This window comes from Prionailurus bengalensis, chromosome D1, assembly GCF_016509475.1.
Source record: "Prionailurus bengalensis isolate Pbe53 chromosome D1, Fcat_Pben_1.1_paternal_pri, whole genome shotgun sequence".
In the NCBI taxonomy this organism is placed as follows: domain Eukaryota; kingdom Metazoa; phylum Chordata; class Mammalia; order Carnivora; family Felidae; genus Prionailurus; species Prionailurus bengalensis.
Window position 1 is genome coordinate 16136486 of NC_057346.1, and position 21102 is coordinate 16157587.

The following is a 21102-nucleotide window of genomic DNA, read 5'->3' on the forward strand; positions in this document are numbered from 1 at the left end:
GTGTGTCCGTATTTTACAAAGTGAGAAGTTAAATATGTATACACATTTTATATGCAGACACATTTTTTTCTGAAACTTTGGGAGTAAGTTGCAGACGTGTCCTTTTACGTCTGCATATTTGGTGTGTATTTCCTAAAACCAAGGACATTCTCATGTAATCACAGTATAGTTATCAAAGTCAGGAAAGTAACACTGGTATATTACTGTTAACCTAATCTATAGACCTCATTTAGACTTGACCAGTTGCCCCAATAATTCTGTTATGGCAAAATTCTTTTTTTTTTTTTTTTTAAGTTTATTTATTTATTTTGAGGCAGGGGGGAGCATAAGCAGGGAGGGGCAAAGAGAATCCCAAGCAGACTCCACTCTGTCAGTATCAGGCCCCATGTAGGGCCTGAACTGATGAACAGTGAGATCATGACGTAAGCCGAAATCAAGAGTTGGATGCTTAACCAACTGAGCCATGCAGGTGCCCCAGCAAAATAAAATTCTTACTCAAAATTTTTAAAAATGCCCATATGAAAATATCATTTTAAAATTACAGATGGAAAGGATAAACCAGAGCTTACAACTGTCTTTAGTTTAGTGTATTGTCGGAAACCTTTAAAACCTTCCCAGGGTACCTGGGTGGCTCCGTCAGTTCAGTGTCTGACTCTTCCTTTTGACTCAGGTTATGATGTCACAGTTCATGGGTTCAAGTCCTGGTTCATGGGTTCGAGCCCTGCGTTGGGCTCTGCACTGACAGCACAGATCCTGCTTGGAATTCTCTCTCTTTCTGCCTCTCCACTGCAAACACACAAAATCTCCCCATTTCCCCCTTCCCATAGCTCTTGTAGCTTGTTTATGGCACTTAGCCACATTCTGTTAAATCTGGGAATGTATTTATTATATATATAAAAAAATACATATCTATATAGTTACTTTAAAAATATTTTTTAATGTTTATTTATTTTTGAGACAGAGACAGACCATGAGTGGGGGAGGGGCAGAGAGAAAGGGAGACCCAGAAACTGAAGCAGGGTCGAGGTTCCATGCTGTCAGCACAGAGCCCGAGGCAGGGCTCGAACTTACCAGCCGCGAGATCATGACCTGAGCCAAAGTCGGACACTTAACCGACCAAGCCACCCAGGTGCCCCTATATAGTTATTTTTTTAATTCTACTGTTATTACTTTAGTCCCCTGAATCACCTGCAATGCCTAATATTGGACTTTTTTTTTTTTTTTTTTACATAATCATTGCTGAATGATTATATGTTGAATAAAACATGTTGGGCTCCTGTAGCCTGAAGTATATAGATAGGATTTGGTTGCTATTTCTTCATGTTATTTGACAACTTCTATGTTCCCATCTACCCTAGTTTGTGTATTGCCAAGTCTGTTGTGAGCCCTTCCACAAGTTTTGTTTAGAAGAGAACGAGCGCCCTCTGGAGGACCAGCTGGAAAATTGGTGTTGTCGTCGCTGCAAGTTCTGTCATGTCTGTGGAAGGCAGCACCAGGCTACAAAGGTATAAAACTAAGTGATAGAACTCTTTAGGGGATTACCCCCTCTCTCCATCTCTGCCGTTTGTTTTTGGGTTTTGTACCTATATTTTTTCTTTGTTGGCTTAGTCTAGCGTGACTATTTAGGTATAATTCATTGCCTATTTTTGTGTTTTAATTTGGGGCATATAGGAGAAAACATTGTCATTAGGTAAAATCCCCCAAAGTAAATCAAATCTACCCGATAAGAACATTCATCACCGAGGACCTTTCGCAGGACCTAAATCCGCATGCTTTCACTGAGAATAAATAATTCGTGAGAAAATTTAAACTGTTATCATGATGTGCTATACTTTAGTTGCAGATAAATATGAAAGGGACACTGAGTCATAGGTGTTTCAAGCGAATTGATGCGATATCCACCTTTGCCTTTAAATTTTCTTTTTTATTATAAGTGACATACAATATTATGTTAGTTTTTGGTGTGCAGCTTAGTGATTCAGCACTTCTGTACATTACACAGTGCCCACCGTGAGAAGCGCCGTCGCCATCTGCCAACGCACGACACCGTTACAGTCCTAGTGACTATATTCTCTACACTGCGCTTTCCGTGTCTATGACCTACTCACTTTATACCTGGAAGTTGGTACCTATTCATCCTCTGCCTTTATATTTCCTACAGCAGCTGCTGGAGTGTAATAAGTGCCGAAACAGCTATCACCCTGAGTGCCTGGGACCAAACTACCCCACCAAACCCACAAAGAAAAAGAAAGTTTGGGTGAGTGCACACATCGTGCTGTTTCAGAGCGAACTGGCATGGAGCTCTGGGGCTCCTGCACCTTGTAACAGGGAGAGCCTTGCTCAAGGATGTCATTGTAACAATGTTTTGGTCTCATTATTAAGGAAAGCCATCCCAGGGAAGAAGTCCACTCTGGAAACTGATTGCATCCGAGACCTTTTTAAATGAGACGAGATACTAAAAATAAATTCCTGTTGAATTTCTTTTCTTTTCCAGATCTGCACCAAGTGTGTTCGTTGCAAGAGCTGTGGATCCACGACTCCAGGCAAAGGATGGGACGCACAGTGGTCTCATGATTTTTCACTGTGCCACGACTGTGCCAAACTCTTTGCTAAAGGTACATCAAAAAAGCCAGTTTTATCAACTTTCAGGGGTTATATTTGGTTGTTCTGGAGGTGAACCGAACACTCCAGGGAAGTGAAGTAGAAAGTCTGGCACATTTTGTCAAGGGTACCATTTAGACCATTTCCTAAATTCCTGGCCTTGTTCTTTTCTTCACGCAAAGTATTACAGCAACTAGAAATATTTTGTTAGCTTATATGGGAAGAATTAAGGGGACTTGTTGTAATAACTAACCACAAAGAAATGCTCTGAGCCATTATTTCCGAAAGTAAGGTACATAGACATTTCATTGTTTCAGAAGTGATTTTAGGTGGTATTGAGTCAAACATTTTATTTTCATAGATATGCTAGAAAAAAATTAGTAACTAATACATTAAACTCGTGTTGCTGATGGAGGATAATAATGATACAAAGTTTACTATTGGAAGTTATACTAATATAAGCAAGTTACTAATATAAGCAAATCAATGTTAAGTCTATTAAGAATGATAGAGGTGGGGCGCCTGGGTGGCGCAGTCGGTTAAGCGTCCGACTTCAGCCAGGTCACGATCTCGCGGTCCGGGAGTTCGAGCCCCGCGTCGGGCTCTGGGCTGATGGCTCAGAGCCTGGAGCCTGTTTCCGATTCTGTGTCTCCCTCTCTCTCTGCCCCTCCCCTGTTCATGCTCTGTCTCTCTCTGTCCCAAAAATAAATAAACGTTGAAAAAAAAGTTTAAAAAAAAAAAAAAAAAGAATGATAGAGGATATTATGGATAAAACAAATTGATGAAGGTTGTATGTTGTGCTGAACTTTTCAAAGTGCTGCTCTAAGCTCTAACTTAAATCACTAGGAATAAGGAGGTGTAAATTAACTGTGTTATTTTACACCCATATCCTCACCTTTTTTAAAAAATATAGACATTTCTTTGGCATGTTCAAGAGAGAAAATTCTCTCTTTCGTTCTTTTTTTATTGTGTCGTCTGTAGACTCTACCCCACGACCTTTAAAAATGAGTCTAAATAAGGGTGCCTGGCTGGCTCAGTCCATAGAGCATGTGACTCTCGATCTCAGGGACGTGAGGTCAAGCTCCACGTTAGATGTGGAGGCTACTCCAAAAGAAAAGGAGTCCAAGTGGAATTAGTGGTATGTTCTAAGAGCTCAGAATGATCTTGACGCCGCACAGATGTGTGAGCATCCCATCGTAGATCTGTGCTGGCGTTGTTAAGGAGTTCCGGCAGAGAGAAGCCCCAGCCTCAGAGGTGCCGGCACGGGGCCCAGAGCCCCGCTGAACCGCGTGCTTTGCTCACAGGGAACTTCTGCCCTCTGTGTGACAAGTGCTATGACGACGACGACTACGAGAGCAAGATGATGCAGTGTGGGAAGTGTGACCGCTGGGTCCACTCCAAATGTGAGAATCTTTCAGGTACAGAAGGTTGGAGTCTTTTTTTTTATTACAGTTTTCTTCTGTCTTGGTACATTTACAGCCCCCAGAGTAATCTGTAAACGTAACACTACGGCCATGCTGTTACTTAGAGCCGTTTTAAATTTCCCTTCTTGGTCTCTAGAATAACTTAAATAACTTCGGTCTCTAACACTGTCGTGTTAAGTTATGTTTATCAGGAACATAAACATTTACAGTCTTCATTTGCTAGCTTTTGGTGGGCACCGTAACCGGTCGATCCTCCAGTGACCAAATCCTGGGTTAGTGTTACTGGCGTCCCTTTGGAGCTCAGTATGTGGGGATCAGTTCCTAGGGGATATTAGAGTCTTGCTACTGTTCCTAACCTACAACTTTGTATTAAATTCAGTGGAGTAATGTCCTCTTCTCCCTGTCTGCCACCCTTCAGAGCACCTCAGCATCGTAGGTTTTTGTTTTTCCAGATGAGATGTATGAGATTCTATCTAATCTGCCAGAAAGCGTGGCCTATACTTGTGTGAACTGTACTGAGCGGCACCCTGCAGAGTGGCGACTGGCCCTTGAAAAAGAGCTACAGATCTCTCTGAAGCAAGTCCTGACAGCTTTGCTGAACTCTCGGACCACCAGCCACTTGCTCCGCTACCGACAGGTAGGCCCGAGTCTCATGTCGGTTCCTAAGAGTTTGTTCTGAAGTGGGTTTTCTCCGGTGATGGAATGTTGGTTTATTTGCTCTGATTTTATTTTGCGTCATTCTTCATTTAGTTTTGTAGAGTCACTTGTTGTGGCTTTCGACCATTAAGGAAACCTTCAGGGCCGGGGAGCCTGGGTGGCCAGGTCAGCTTCAGCTCAGGTCGTGATCTGGTTCAAACCCCGAGTCAGAGTCTGTGCTGACAGCTCAGAGCCTGAAGCCTGATTCGGATTCTGTGTCTCCTCTCCCTTTCTCTCTGCCCCTCCCCACTCCTGTTGTGTCTCTCTCTCTCTCTCTCAAAAATGAATAACCATTAGGAAAAAAAAAAAAGGTGTTGTTTTTTTTTTTAAGAAAATCTTTAGAGCCCAGAGTAAGACCTTGTCTAGGGAACTTCTTTGCTGTTATGATAAGAAATTTGGACTTTCTACTCTGAAGGGTCTGAGAGGGACCAATGAAGAGCTTCACCCAAGAGTAACCTGATCAGAGTTGCTTTTTTAGAGAAAAAATGATTCTGACTAGAAGAGAGAGGAAGGATTGGTGAGGACTGAGGCTAGAAGCAGGGATAGTGGTTGGGAGGCAGTTAGATCAATCTGGGGAGGAGAGAGATTGAGGGCCTGATCTAAGATGATAGTCATGTGGCTAGAGACCCTTTCCCTCTGGGAAATCCCTAGGCTCCTCGGGGCACAATTTGTAAATCACTACTTTTTGTCTATTTTAGTCGTGAACTATATACATCTGTAGAGCAGTCATTAGAAACTCAAGGTAAAATGCTGAAAGAACCACACGGATAACTTGAACTCAGAGATAGGCTGTTGCTTTATCTCTTGATAGAACTCACATTTTGGATAGGAATATTTGCAATCTCTGTCTTCCTCAGAAGGGACTGGACGGTGTCTATGTTTTCATACGAGGTTTGGAAGTTATCAGGCAAAGCTTCTAAGTTCAAAGTCACAGACTTTCATGGTCAAAGTCTTAGAGAACTGGCTCGTTCTGATTACTTTTTCTGTTATTTAAGAAATCTCTGATTATTTTCACGTTCTTTAGGTTTAATAATAGGAATCCTTCCGTGCTATCTTTATTAATTTTAATAGAATTTACACGGGTGCCTCATTTTCAGTGTCAGGTAAAAGAAACCTGTCTTTCCTGGCAACAGGCTGCCAAGCCACCAGACTTAAATCCTGAGACGGAGGAGAGCATACCTTCCCGCAGCTCCCCGGAAGGGCCTGACCCGCCGGTGCTTACCGAGGTCAGCAAACAGGAGGAGCAGCAGCCTTTAGATCTGGAAGGAGTGAAGAGGAAAATGGACCAAGGGAGTTACACATCCGTGGTATGTCTCTCCAACGAACTACCAACATTCCAAGTGCCATTTTAGCTTCTTTGGGTCTTTGGGGGATGAGGCTTGGGAGTAAGCATTAAAAGATGGTTTGTATTATATTTAGCAACGTCATGTGGATTTAAATACCTAAAAATATGTGAGCTCTCTTAGCTCTGTGTTTCAGAAGACAGGGAGGTAGTGTCTCAGAACGGTTCTCTGGTTTGGCTTTCATCTGAGTTCGCTAAAAATCATTTTTGCCTTAAAATTATTTTTATATTTAAACTTTGTGGGAACATGCTAACGTGAAGTTAATTGGTTTGCCCCTTTTGAAATCATGTCTGAATAACGTGTCTTTCAGTCTAGGATCTTTATTATAGACAGATATCTTTTAAATGTATGGTTTTAAGGATGTATGGGAATGGTTGTTATCTCATGGTCCATATTTGACATTCATTTGTTGATGGGGCATCCAGCTGGCTCAGTCAGTGGAGCATTCGACTCTTATCTCCAAGGTTGTGAGTTCAAGCCCGACATTGGATGTAGAGATTACTTAAAAAATTACAAAATTTAAGATAAAAAGAACGTATGGGAACATCTATAATCTCATGTCCACATTTGCTATTCAGTTGTTTTATTCATTTTAATCTGAGTAAAAAATCATGGTCCTATTTGGGTAACTTGCCATGATAACAGCTAATTTATTTGCATACTTGCTTTATTAGCCTGGCTTCTCTTGGCTGCTGCAAGTTAATTGAGAACTGAATTCAAAAAGCCTCCGCTAAAGACAAATTACACTGCATTAAAGTAGGGTGTCCATTTTCTGTTGGATTTCTGTGCTGGGTGATTTAGGAGGGAACAGGAAGTGGTTTTGAGACCACACTGCTTTTTGAGTAATTAATACTTTGTTTTTGTATACAGTTGGAGTTCAGTGATGATATCGTGAAGATCATTCAAGCAGCCATTAATTCAGATGGAGGACAGCCAGAAATTAAAAAAGCCAACAGCATGGTCAAGTCCTTCTTTATTCGGGTGAATGATATTAATAGTTCATGTTTTTAATGCGCATCTATGGGTAATTACTCTGTGAGCAAAGCGGATTTGTTCTCTTCTCCGATTTGTTTTGCCATGTGTGTAAAACATCTTTTGGTTTAGTTAATTCCTCTGATTCTTTGGGAGGAAATTGGTGAGGTTGCCAGAGTGGATGGATCTTTCCCTTAGTGGCCTGAAATCATCCTCATATTGACAGGGAAGCTGGTGTGAAGTGGTTAGTTTTCGTGTGGTTTCCAAATGGATGTTCACATGCTTAACGTTTGTTTGTTTATTTTTCTGTTAGCAAATGGAACGTGTTTTTCCATGGTTCAGTGTCAAAAAGTCTAGGTTTTGGGAGCCAAATAAAGTATCGAGCAAGTAAGTAAACTTGGTATTCCTTTTTTTTTCCTCCTCATCAGCTAGAAATTTGAGAGTTGTGACATTTCTAGATTAAGGTTTCTTTAGACTAGGTCTTAATATTAACAATTAATCATTTGAAATGCCTTTTCGATGCTGCTTTAGAGATGATACTTAATGTTTATTATAGTCTGTTGCCCATTTTCTTTCTTTCTTTATATGTTATGTTTTCCGGAATTTGGCTTAACTTGTGGCATAGGTACCATCCACGTGCTATCTATGTAGCTCAGTATTTGGACTTGTGATAACCGGGGTCTGTTTTATTTGGTTCAAATGGTGCTCTCTCTCCTGCTCTTGAGTCTCCATATTTAACTTAAAATTTTTATTCTACTAAATCCTTTTGATTCTTTGATAAAGTTATCATGTCTCTCTGGAAGTTTCACCAAGAGTCATGTATCGAGGATATATTTTTTTAAATAATAAAGTCCTGTATATGTAGGCCGTTTTCACAATCTGTGGCTTGTTCTTACATTCTGTGAATGGCTCGTGCATGGGGCTGTAACCTGATGATGCCAAGAATTTGATAATTTTGTGTAGTTCTAGGTGTGTCGTAGGAGGTCAATAAATACTTGTTGAATCAATTGTTTTCAGCAGTGGGATGTTACCAAACGCAGTGCTTCCACCTTCACTTGACCATAATTATGCTCAGTGGCAGGAGCGAGAGGAAAACAGCCACACTGAGCAGCCTCCTTTAATGAAGAAAATCATCCCAGCTCCCAAACCTAAAGGGCCCGGAGAACCAGACTCTCCAACACCACTCCATCCTCCTACACCACCAATTCTGAGTAAGGCACCAAATGAGTCATTATCCATTTCTCTCTAGATGCAAATGATCAACGTCGTGCATCTAAATTTAATACACTTGCACATTAGAAAGAAATTTCGAGGTCATCCTTAAATGTAATACAATCATCGTTTTCGCTTAGCTTGGACCGATAACAAGAAATCGATAGAACCGCTGTAACAGATGGCGAGATAACGTAACTTTGAACACTTTTTGAAAGTGTTTATTTTATAAGCTGCAGGCTATTGAAGCCTAAGTGGGTTTTTTTTTTTTCTTCCTGGAAATCAGACGTAGTATTGCCAATTTTAACCGGCTGTCTTTTGGGTTCTAAGGTACTGATAGGAGTCGAGAAGATAGTCCAGAACTGAATCCACCCCCAGGCATCGAGGATAATAGACAATGTGCATTGTGTTTGATGTATGGTGATGACAGTGCTAATGTAAGTACCTTGGTGTAAGGGGTCCTACTTAGCAGATGCTCACATGAACTGTGTGTCCTTTGTGTCTAAATTTGATGACTGGGTGCCATTTATTTAACGAATGTTTGTCACCTGGCATGTGGCACTTGGGGTTTTTTCTTTTCTTTCATTTAAAAGATGATTTGCCTTCAATTAACCTGCTGATGTCTCATAATTTCTACAGGAAATTCCTCAAAAAGATTTTATGAGAGTCCATAAAATATGTAAGTTGCATATTTAAAGGCTTGTGTTTAACATAGGATAGCAGAGTGGTTAAGATCCCCAGCCCTGGCAGGCTGCCTGGATTCATTTCTCTACTCTGCTGCCTACTTATTGACCTTGGTGAGGAGCTTAACCTCCCTGACTCTCAGTTTCATCTTTAAAATGAGGATAATGATAATACGTAACCACTGTGGGTTATAAGGATTAGAGGAAATAATGTTCATCAAGCTTTATTTAGTGCCTGGCCCATAGTAAGCTTACAATAAGAAAGGTTTTATAAGAAAGAAACGCACGCTAAGAGAACTGGCTTGGAAATACGGTTTTAAAGAAGTCAGTGCGCACTTTCATAAACTTACCATGTACTGCTAATGTTTTTGTTCCCTATGTTTGTAAAATATTTCCAGTCCATGGAAGAGGTAATCTAGAAAGGTGAGAAGTAGAAACAGAAACATCGAAAAATGACTTTTGATCTTTGCGTGCATCCCCAAGTTAAAGAATTACTGTTGATGCTACCTTGACTGAGATAAAGCTAATACCAAGGAAAACCTTCTTTGGCATTATATTCTTTAAAGAAAAAAGAAATCTCTTGATTTCACAGGATGCTGGCCGTTTGCTCTACATTGGCCAAAATGAGTGGACACATGTAAATTGCGCTTTGTGGTCAGCAGAAGTGTTTGAAGACGATGATGGATCACTAAAGAATGTGCACATGGCTGTGATCAGGGGCAAACAGCTGGTAAGACCTGTGTAAATGTTACAGAAAAGATCCTCTCTCTCTTTCCAGGTGTTTTCTCTTGGCTAAATGCTACCTCGCTGATGCTTTTGGTAGTGCCTTCAGAATGGTTAGCCAGCAGCAAATAGTGGTGTATACTATAGGCAGATTGCTATTCTGACCCCTGGAGGATGGTACAAAAGAAACAGAAAACAAAGTACTGTCTAGTCTGGGAGATAATTTGTGCAAGAAGGGTGTTACTTTATTAAGTGATTTAGACAAAATGACCTCAGAGGTCCCAGCTGAATCAACACCCTGTGCTTCCATAGGATAAACCCACATAGATACACACAGGAAGAGGGATGTGGAAAATGATCAGTAGAAGCTGAGAGTAGTCCGAAAAGGCCACGAAGGAGTAAAATTTTTAACAACTATATTTGGAAGGAGGGAAGAAGATGAAGGATTGTCAGAAAGAAAGAAAGAAAAAGGGAGAGAGACAAGCAAACAAAAAGCACATGCGAAGTAAACATGTCAATTGCATGGAGAGGACGAAGTCTTCTGTGGGGAGGAGCCCAGGCTGTGATTGACAGAATAAGGTGCTGACATACAGGCTAGTTGAAGGAAGTCTTTGAATCATATGATAAATTTAATCTGTTAATAAGCCTAGTAACTAGAGAACCCTTATGTTTCTGATCGGTACACTCTTTCCAGAACTGAATTCTTTTGGATATAGTACCTTTCTAACAAGATGATGTTTGTAGTATCAGTCTTCGAAATTTTGTCTTCTCTAAATCAATCGTGCATCCTAGAAAAAAAAACAAAACTGGTTTAAGTTCTAAATCAAATTGTGATATTTAATAGTTCTAGGGCCTAGGGGCAGTGGGAGAGAGAGGATTTGTAGAGGAGGATTTATGGCTCATATCATTTCTCTATAATTCAATTACCAATAAAAGAAATGAATTGTAGGAAACGCAGAATGGGATAATTCTTTAGAGATGGAAAGTGGCTTAAAACCTCTGAAAGTCTGACTTAGGCCTCTGTTCTCTCTGGATGGTTAGAGATGTGAATTCTGCCAAAAGCCAGGAGCCACTGTGGGTTGCTGCCTTACATCCTGCACCAGCAACTATCACTTCATGTGTTCTCGCGCCAAGAACTGTGTCTTTCTGGATGATAAGAAAGTATATTGCCAACGACATCGGGATTTGATCAAAGGCGAGGTGAGAACTTCCGTTACTTTTCGAATTCTATAGGAGTTCAGGGAAAACAGGCTGAGGACAGCAAGATGGTAAGCTTTGTGTTACCTTCCAACTGTGTGTTCCTAGAATCACCTTCTCTTGCAAATACAGAAGTCCTCCTGTGAAACAGCAGGGTGATTTTGAGATCTGCTCTGTACTTTGCCCTCTGAGAGAATCGGTATCACACATATAATGTGTAAAGGGGCAGCCTATTAACAGCCGTATTTTCATTTTAGGTGGTTCCTGAGAATGGATTTGAAGTTTTTAGAAGAGTGTTTGTGGACTTTGAAGGAATCAGCTTGAGAAGGAAGTTTCTCAATGGCTTGGAACCAGAAAATATCCACATGATGATTGGTATGACATGGGCCTCCGTTGTTGGGGAAGGCTCCGTGTATCACTGGGGTACTTTCTGGTCTCCGGTTTAAAAGTGAGCCTTCTCATTATCTCTTCTAACTAGTTCTCCTTTCCTTGGTCAGGCTCCATGACAATTGACTGCTTAGGAATTCTGAATGATCTCTCTGACTGTGAAGATAAGCTTTTTCCTATCGGATATCAGTAAGTAGCACTGTAGAGAGAAGACCCCAACCCCCGCAGCTTGAGCACCCCGAACCATGAGCAGGTCGTTGAATGGAGAGCCATACTTGTTAGCTACTTTTAACTGCTACTGCAAATTAACTCCGTTTTTTGCTACTTCTTGTAGATTGGGCCTAAAGTATCAGTTTATGTCTGCTAAATCCACGTATAGAAGGAAAGTACTATTGGCATACTTTCAGAATCATTTCCAAATAAAACCTAAATAGAAAACGTGAGGTCAGTCTCTTAAGAGTTCCATTTATCTGGATTCAGAAGTCCAGATTGTTGTAGTGGATCAGACAAACCCCTCATGCCTCTGTCCTCAGTCCAAAAATATAAACCCCCCACAATAATAATCATATTCTCCAGTGAGAATTTATCATCTTTCCTATGTGAAGCAAATGTCTGAAACTTCTAGCAGGCTGACAGTATAAATTTAAAATTCCTTTTCTAGCTCTCCCATTTTGGAGTCTCATTTTGCTATATATACTCACAATTTATTCTGCATTCCAATTCTGGCGGCACAGTCTATACTCTGCATTTAGCCGGCAGCCCTTTGTATAAACCAGGCTCCATCAGCATCCCGCAGATTGGAAGCCATTACATTTCCCTTGTCTTGTGGGGCTTTTCTCCCAAAGGAAACACTTCGGGCTTGCTCTTTCCTCACTTCGTACACCCGGCGGGGCAGTAATCCCTTCCCGCAGGTCAAGAACTCTTTCTTGTAGCAGTTAGTATTTTTCTTTCTCTGCATTTTAGGATCTTGTACTATTTTTGTCTCCTGCTTACGCTACAATAAAAAAAGATGTTATGCTATTTTCTGAGAGACTAGGAAAAACCAAGAATTTCAAAAAGCTTGGAACGGCCTAGCCAGGGGGATCTATAATAAGAATCCATGAAGTGAAGCTGAATTCTGTCAACCCAGGAGGCCAGGGAACCGAGGATGAGGAGAGGTTTGGGCACGTGTTCGTCCCCGCCTCTGTACTCTCGCTGGTGGTGATTTTGATGGATCTGTTTGCCAGGTGTTCCAGGGTGTACTGGAGTACCACGGATGCTCGCAAGCGCTGTGTGTACACGTGCAAGATAGTGGAGTGCCGTCCTCCGGTTGTAGAGCCAGATATCAACAGCACTGTGGAGCACGATGAAAACAGGACCATCGCTCACAGTCCCACGTCTTTTGCAGGTGAGACTTTAATCGAGACGGGACTTGAGTTTGATTTTTGGGAGTACCGTGATTGAAGGCAGAAAAACGTCATCCCTCTGGGAGGTGTCATTTGTTTCTATTTTGCTTTTTACCTTAATAGCTTACTTGTTATTGGTGTGTTTGTTTATTTTATGTTGTTTCTTTAAGATTTAAATTTTAAGTAACCTTATACACCCAACGTGGGGCTCGAACCCACAGTCCCGAGTTCAAGAGTGCATGCTCCTCCCGCGGAGCCAGGCAGGCACCCCCATTTGATGGATATTTTAATTGGACTTTTTTTTAGTAACGAGTGTTTCTCTCCTACCACAGAAATTTCATCTAAAGAAAGTCAGAACACAGCTGAAATTATAAGTCCTCCCTCACCAGACCGACCTCATTCGCAAACCTCTGGTTCCTGTTTTTATCATGTCATCTCGAAGGTCCCTAGGATTCGAACACCGAGTTACTCTCCAACACAGAGATCCCCTGGCTGTCGGCCATTGCCTTCTGCAGGTAAAGGACCTACCTCGTTGACGAACTTGACCCAAAAAGGTTAGCTCAAAGATTAGCCTGTGGTTCTTGCAGGCAACTTTATCTCAGTGACTTTGGCTCGTTGAAAATCTTGATCGTTGCAGTTTTCAGTGAAAAGTCATTGCCGAGTCATTGAAAGCAGTGGCTACCGCACGTTTGTCCCTCTCTGTAATAGACTATTATTTTCTCTCTCTTGTTCAGGAAGTCCTACCCCAACCACTCATGAAATAGTCACAGTGGGTGACCCTTTACTCTCCTCTGGACTCCGAAGCATTGGCTCCAGGCGACACAGCACTTCTTCCCTGTCACCCCAGCGGTCTAAACTCCGGATTATGTCTCCAGTGAGAACTGGGAGTTCTTACTCCAGGAATAGTGTTCCCTCAGTCTCCGCCATCGGGACTGCCACAGATCTTGAGTCAAGTGCCAAAGCAGTTGATCATGTCTTAGGACCGCTGAACTCAAACAGTAACTTAGGGCAAAACACTCCCACCTCTTCCAATTTGCAAAGGACAGTGGTTACTATGGGCACTAAAACCAGTCACTTGGACGGATCTTCATCTTCAGAAATGAAGCATTCCAGTGCTTCCGACTTGGCATCCAAGAGCTCCTCTTTGAAGGGAGAGAAGGCCAAAGTGCCAGGTTCCAAGAGTTCAGAGGGATCTGCACATGCTGTGGCTTATCCTGGCATTCCCAAGCTGGCCCCGCAGCTTCATAACACAGCATCTGGAGAATTAAATGCTAGCAAGATCGGCACTTTTGCTGACCTCTCTCCGGTGCCGTTTTCTTCTAAAGAGGCCCTCTCCTTCCCCCCACTCCATCTGAGAGGGCAAAGGAACGATCGAGACCAACACGCAGACTCGAACCAATCAGTAAACCCCTCTCCCGAGGAAGATGCGGAAGTCAAAACCTTGAAGCTATCTGGAGTGAGCAACAGGTCATCCATTGTCCATGAACACGTGGGATCTAGTTCCAGGGACAGGAGACAGAAAGGGAAAAAGTCTTGTAAAGAAACCTTCAAAGAAAAACATTCCAGTAAGTCTTTTTTGGAACCTGGTCAGGTGACCCCCGGTGAGGAAGGAAACCTAAAGCCGGAGTTTGTTGATGAAGTTTTGACTCCAGAATTTATGGGGCAACGACCATGTAATAATGTTTCTTCTGATAAGATTGGAGACAAAGTCCTGTCTATTCCAGGAGTCCCCAAAGCTCCATCCATGCAAGTAGAAGGATCTGCCAAGGAATTACAGACACCCCGGAAACGCACGGTCAAAGTGACACTGACGCCTCTCAAAATGGAAAGTGAGGGCCAGTCCAAGAATACCCTGAAAGAAAGTAGTCCCGTTTCCCCTCTGCAAATAGAGTCAGCGTCTCCAACAGAACCAGTTTCGGCCTCTGAAAGTCCAGGAGATGGTCCAGTGGCCCAGCCAAGCCCCAATAATACCTCATCCCAGGATTCTCAAAGTAACAATTATCAGAATCTTCCGGTTCAGGACAGAAACCTGATGCTTCCGGATGGTCCCAAACCTCAGGAGGATGGCTCTTTCAAGAGGAGATACCCCCGTCGCAGTGCCCGGGCACGCTCTAACATGTTCTTCGGGCTCACCCCACTCTATGGGGTAAGATCCTACGGTGAAGAAGACATTCCATTCTACAGCAGCTCAACTGGGAAGAAACGAGGCAAGAGATCAGCTGAGGGACAGGTGGATGGGGCCGATGACCTAAGCACTTCTGATGAAGATGACTTGTATTATTACAATTTCACTAGGACAGTGATTTCTTCAGGCGGAGAGGAACGGCTGGCATCCCATAATCTATTTCGGGAGGAAGAACAGTGTGACCTCCCGAAGATTTCTCAGCTGGATGGTGTCGATGACGGCACAGAGAGCGATACGAGCGTCACAGCCACAGCGAGGAAGAGCAGCCAGATTCCAAAGAGAAACGGCAAAGAGAACGGAACGGAGAACTTAAAGATGGAGCGGCCTGAAGACGCCGGCGAGAAAGAGCACGTCATTAAGAGTTCCGTGGGCCACAAAAATGAGCCAAAGATGGATAACTGCCACTCTGTGAGCAGAGTTAAAACACAGGGGCAGGATTCCTTGGAGGCTCAGCTCAGCTCATTGGAGTCAAGCCGCAGAGTCCACACGAGCACCCCGTCGGACAAGAACCTACTAGACACCTACAACACCGAGCTCCTGAAATCGGACTCGGATAACAACAACAGCGACGACTGTGGGAACATCCTGCCCTCGGACATCATGGACTTCGTCCTAAAGAATACCCCATCCATGCAGGCTTTGGGCGAGAGCCCAGAGTCCTCTTCGTCGGAACTCCTAAATCTCGGTGAAGGCTTGGGTCTCGACAGTAACCGGGAAAAGGACATGGGTCTTTTCGAAGTGTTTTCTCAGCAGCTGCCCACGACAGAACCTGTGGACAGTAGCGTCTCCTCCTCTATCTCGGCAGAGGAGCAGTTCGAGCTGCCCCTGGAGCTGCCGTCTGATCTGTCCGTCCTGACCACCCGGAGTCCCACGGTCCCCAGCCAGAATGCCAGTAGACTGGCTGTGATCTCCGACTCAGGAGAGAAGAGGGTGACCATCACAGAGAAGTCTGTGGCCTCCTCTGAAGGGGACTCGGCACTGCTGAGTCCCGGAGTAGATCCGACGCCCGAAGGCCACATGACTCCCGATCATTTTATCCAAGGACACATGGACGCGGACCACATCTCCAGCCCTCCTTGTGGTTCAGTGGAGCAGGGTCATGGCAACAATCAGGATTTAACTAGAAACAGTAGCACCCCCGGCCTTCAGGTACCTGTTTCCCCTACTGTTCCTATCCAGAACCAGAAATATGTGCCCAACTCCACCGAGAGTCCTGGCCCATCTCAGATTTCTAATGCAGCTGTCCAGACCACTCCACCCCACCTGAAACCAGCCACTGAGAAACTCATTGTTGTCAACCAGAACATGCAGCCACTTTATGTTCTCCAAACTCTTCCAAATGGAGTGACCCAAAAAATCCAATTGACCTCTTCTGTTAGTTCTACACCCAATGTGATGGAGACAAATACTTCAGTATTGGGGCCCATGGGAAGTGGTCTCACCCTAGCCACGGGACTAAATCCAAGCTTGCCAACTTCTCCATCTCTCTTCCCTCCTGCTAGCAAAGGATTGCTCCCCATGTCTCATCGCCAGCACTTACATTCCTTCCCCGCAGCTACTCAAAGTAGTTTCCCACCCAACATCAACAGCCCTCCTTCAGGCCTACTTATTGGGGTTCAGCCTCCTCCAGATCCCCAACTTTTGGTTTCAGAAGCCAGCCAGAGGACAGACCTCAGTACCACAGTAGCCACTCCATCCTCTGGACTCAAGAAAAGACCCATATCTCGTCTGCAGACCCGAAAGAATAAAAAACTCGCTCCCTCTAGCAACCCTTCAAACATTGCCCCTTCCGATGTGGTTTCTAACATGACACTGATTAACTTCACACCCTCCCAGCTGCCAAATCATCCCAATCTGCTAGATCTGGGCTCACTTAACACTTCATCTCACCGAACTGTCCCCAACATCATAAAAAGGTCTAAATCTGGCATCATGTATTTTGAACAGGCTCCGCTGTTACCGCAGAGTGTGGGAGGCACTGCCGCGGCGGCGGCGGGCGCATCAACAATAAGCCAGGACACTGGCCACCTCACCGCGGGGCCTGTGTCTGGCTTGGCATCCGGTTCCTCCGTCTTGAACGTTGTATCCATGCAAACCGCGACAACCCCCACGAGTAGTGCGTCAGTTCCGGGACATGTCGCGTTAACCAACCCCAGGCTGCTCGGCACCCCGGATATTGGCTCAATAAGCAACCTTTTAATCAAAGCCAGTCAGCAGAGCCTGGGGATGCAGGACCAGCCTGTGGCTTTACCACCAAGTTCAGGAATGTTTCCGCAACTGGGGACATCCCAGGCTCCTCCTGCCGCGATGACAGCGGCATCTAGCATCTGCGTGCTCCCCTCTGCTCAGACTGCGGGCATGACGGCCGCCTCGCCTCCGGGGGAAGCAGAAGAACACTATCAGCTTCAGCACGTGAACCAGCTCCTTGCCAGCAAAACTGGGATTCTCCCTTCCCAGCGTGATCTTGATTCTGCTCCAGGGACCCAGGGAGCCAGCTTTCCCCAGACAGTAGATGCCCCCAACAGCGTGGGGCTGGAGCAGAACAAGGCTTTATCCTCAGCTATGCAAGCCAGCTCAGCCTCTCCTGGGGGCTCTCCGTCCTCTGGGCAGCAGTCAGCAAGCCCCTCCGTGCCGGGTCCCACCAAACCCAAACCAAAAATCAAACGGATTCAGCTGCCTTTGGACAAAGGGAATGGCAAGAAGCACAAAGTTTCCCATTCGCGGACCAGTTCTTCTGAAGCACACATTCCAGACCAGGAAGCCAGCGCGACATCCCTGACCTCAGTCACAGGGTGAGAGATGCCAATATCCGCTCTGCTGGGTGGGCGGGATCTTGTGCTCGGGACTAGAGGCTGGGGCAGTGGCAGTCTTCTGGGAGGGACGTGCTGCATTGCTCGGGGGTGTTCTGGGTTGTGGCTTTGATTTTTTTTTTTTTTTTTTTTTTTTTTTTTTTCCCCCTCACAGCAGTGATTTCTAGAGCAAAATTTAGTTCCATCCGTGGGCAGTTTGTCTCTGGGATAGAACCACATCTCTAATTACTCTTTGATTTAAAACAGTGCTGCTGTTTGCTCTTGGCGTTTGGTTTTCTGGGGACCGGGGTGGGGGGGGCTGGTGTTTGTCTTTTTGTTTTTGTTTTTGTTTTGCTGAGGCTTAGGATACTGAAGGGCGATTATTCCCGTCCGGAGGGCAAAGCCACCTGTTGTAGATCCTCATGAAGTCCCTTTTGAGAACACTAGCGTGGGGTGTAATGCATGTAAAGTACACAAGTGAAGTTTTACATATGTGTGCACCCGCGTAGCCACCATGCAGATCAAGATCTAAAACGTTCCTAGAGTTCCAGAAGCCTCCTTGTGCCTTCTCTTGGTCAGTACGCCCTCAAGATCACCACTGTCTAACCTGTATCACCACAGATTAGTTTTCTCAGCTCGTGAATGTTATCAGATCCATCATGGTAGAGGCATTTCTTTAGACTGAGCTGTGCATTTGGCACATGTTTCCTGGTGGTTTTTCTTGAAAAGATACAAATGGTTCCGTTCCAGGACTCCAGGAGCAGAGGCTGAGCAGCAGGGGACTGCTGATGTGGAACAGTCGTCCCAAAAGGAGTGTGGGCAGACCACAGGGTAAATATGCAGATCATTTCTCTAAGGTTAAGCCCTCAGTTCTGTCCACCTCATTTAAAAAAAATAGTTCTTCCTGATTTGTATTATTTTTGTTGCCAAAGCTTTTTTTTTTTTAAGTTTGTTTATTTATCTATTTATCTATTGGGGTGGGGGAGGGGCAGAGAGAGAGGGAGAGAGAATCCCAAGCAGGCTCCATGCTGTCAACACGGAGCCCAACGTGGGGCTCGATCCCACAAACAACGTGATCGTGACCTGAGCCGAAATCAAGAGTGGGACGCTTAACCCAACTGAGCCACCCAGGCGCCCCTGTATATGCCTTTTTTACATAAAATGAATAATGCTATACATACTGTTCTGTACTTGGTTTTGTTTTGTTTTGTTATTTATTTAAACAGTCCCTTATCGGAGTACCTGGGTGACTCGGGGGGTTAAGCGTCCGACTCTGGATTTCGGCTCAAGTCATGATCTCATGGTCATGAGATTAAACCCCGAGTTGGGCTCTGCTCTGACAGTGAAGAGCCTGGGCATTCGCTGTCTCCCTCTCTCTCTGCCCCATCCCTGCTTGCACTTTCTCTCTCTCAAAATAAAAGAATTAATTAAAAAAAATAAAAAAGATAAACCGCCCCTTATTGATATGCATTTGGGTTGTTTCCAAATGTTATTTAATTTAAGAAAAGGGAAACTGGTGGTGGTTTTCTGGCTCGGGCAGCTTGCTTTTATTTTTGGTTAAATCAGTTAACTTCAGTGATTCCAGAACTGCTTTTTTCCTAATACCGAGGGTATGAGAAAAATTTCAAGGATATAATGTGCAAACTGCAAAAGCAGAAATTTAATGCCACTATTTGGGAAAGAATCTCATAAGAGATAGTTTTATGTTATGTACCTTATAGTAGTGTGATGGTGTTTATTCAACAGGTAATACACAAATCATCCTGTGGTTCATTTCTAGTAGTTGTTTCATATAGCCCATACAACAGTATGGCAGACTGTGGACAGTTTTTATCTTTGAATTAAAGAGCTAGCTGATGTTACATCTCACATTTGGTTTTCCTTTCATTTAGGCAAGTTCTTCCTGAGATTCAGACAACACAAAATTCAGCAAATGAACAAGAAAGTACAGGTACGTGGGTAGGTAACAGGTTAGAATTAGAATTCCAAAGCCAAACGTACTATAAAAATTGCCTACGTTATCTACTAGCTTTCTAAATTAAAAAATCTTAAGCTCCAAAGAAGTTAAGTGATTGGCCAGAGGTGTAGACTAAACCTCACAGCGTCTGTCTCCCGGTCCAGTGCCCGTCTACTACATATTCTATGATCAGCTGTCAAGTAGTCTTCTGTTCCACTTGCTCTATAGCAGTGTGATTTTACTAGCTAGCGATTACCTGACTTCATCCCTCAGTGGTCACCGAAGAAAGCCGTACATCTGGTCACAACCCCAGATGCATCTCCATAGCACTTTCCATCATCTGTGCTAATGAATTGGGTCAGTAAAGAACTGGTCACTTCAAGATTAGTAAGGTCTGGGTATAAAGCTTTGCCCGTTTTCATCGAGGGAACTTCTCAAAAGAGAGGCAGCTAGAGAAAATGCTCAAGTGTAACATGTGGGATGTGATCCCATTCTGCTGATTGGCTGATTTCTCAGGAGAACTGATACACCTCCTTCTGCAAGAAGGCGGGGGTGTGGGGGGGTTGGTGGCAGGCTTTGGAGCCATATGGGTTGAAATCTCATCTTATATGAACTTGGGCTACTTACTCTCTGCCTCGGGTTTCTTGCCTTTGAAGCGTACATTATAATAACACTTCCCTCACTGGATTGCTGTGAGGTTTCTCTGAGTTAATACACAGGAAGTTCCTAGAAGAGTGCCTCGATGCCTAGTGCTTCATTCATATCCATCATTATTAGTTTTTAGCTTTGACCCTACTGGGGGCAGTTGCTTATTGAAAAACTATCAAATTGGGGCACCTGGGTGGCTCAGTCGGTTAAGCGGCCGACTTCGGCTCAGGTCATGATCTCGTGGTCCATGAGTTCGAGCCCCGCATCGGGCTCTGTGCTGACTGCTCAGAGCCTGGAGCCTGTTTCAGATTCTGTGTCTCCCTCTCTCTCTGACCCTCCCCCGTTCATGCTCTGTCTCTCTCTGTCTCAAAAATAAATAAACGTTAAAAAAAAATTAAAAAAAAAAAAAAAAAAGAAAAACTATCAAATTGTCATACCAGGAAGTCATACCACAGAGACAGCATGACTTCAGGTAAAAAAAAAAAAAAAATCCGTTTCTGTCGGTCTCCAGCTATGACCTAGGGCAGGCTGCTCCACGGCTTTGAGCCTCAGATTTTGTTATCTGTAAAGGGGAGTGATCCTACCAACCATGGAATGTTGTTAGGCTTGGAGATAACGTATCAGTGTTCAGTAAGTGTTTGTTTGCTAATGCAACCACTTTGGCCCCTATCTGTTTTCTCCCTGTAGAACCTAAAACAGTGGAAGAAGAAGAAAGCAATTTCAGCTCTCCACTGATGCTTTGGCTCCAGCAAGAACAGAAAAGAAAGGAAAGCATTGCTGAGAAAAAGCCCAAGAAAGGACTTGTTTTTGAAATTTCAAGTGATGATGGCTTTCAGATCTGTGCAGAAAGTATCGAAGGTGAGTGGATTCGATGAGGTTGGGGGGCACCTGGCTGGCTGC

General features: G+C 43.9%; 1 protein-coding gene across 6 annotated transcripts in view; it reads left to right on the plus strand.

The window, feature by feature from the left end:
• The window catches only part of KMT2A (lysine methyltransferase 2A), an 85130-nt gene that overhangs the window by 43721 nt on the left and 20307 nt on the right, over nucleotides 1-21102 (plus strand). For 2 of the 6 annotated variants that reach the window (XM_043579482.1, XM_043579486.1), the window contains 20 exons: nucleotides 1359-1505; nucleotides 2162-2257; nucleotides 2495-2615; nucleotides 3906-4028; nucleotides 4478-4662; nucleotides 5855-6028; nucleotides 6935-7045; nucleotides 7350-7423; nucleotides 8054-8247; nucleotides 8579-8685; nucleotides 9524-9661; nucleotides 10696-10854; nucleotides 11109-11226; nucleotides 11349-11427; nucleotides 12465-12625; nucleotides 12956-13138; nucleotides 13358-17600; nucleotides 18348-18428; nucleotides 19490-19548; nucleotides 20890-21060. In XM_043579482.1, the coding sequence (XP_043435417.1) occupies nucleotides 1359-1505; nucleotides 2162-2257; nucleotides 2495-2615; nucleotides 3906-4028; nucleotides 4478-4662; nucleotides 5855-6028; nucleotides 6935-7045; nucleotides 7350-7423; nucleotides 8054-8247; nucleotides 8579-8685; nucleotides 9524-9661; nucleotides 10696-10854; nucleotides 11109-11226; nucleotides 11349-11427; nucleotides 12465-12625; nucleotides 12956-13138; nucleotides 13358-17600; nucleotides 18348-18428; nucleotides 19490-19548; nucleotides 20890-21060 (6724 nt within the window). The remainder of the gene's footprint in view (nucleotides 1-1358; nucleotides 1506-2161; nucleotides 2258-2494; nucleotides 2616-3905; nucleotides 4029-4477; nucleotides 4663-5854; nucleotides 6029-6934; nucleotides 7046-7349; nucleotides 7424-8053; nucleotides 8248-8578; nucleotides 8686-9523; nucleotides 9662-10695; nucleotides 10855-11108; nucleotides 11227-11348; nucleotides 11428-12464; nucleotides 12626-12955; nucleotides 13139-13357; nucleotides 17601-18347; nucleotides 18429-19489; nucleotides 19549-20889; nucleotides 21061-21102) is intronic. The other 4 variants (XM_043579484.1, XM_043579487.1, XM_043579483.1 and 1 more) reach the window with 3 other exon arrangements.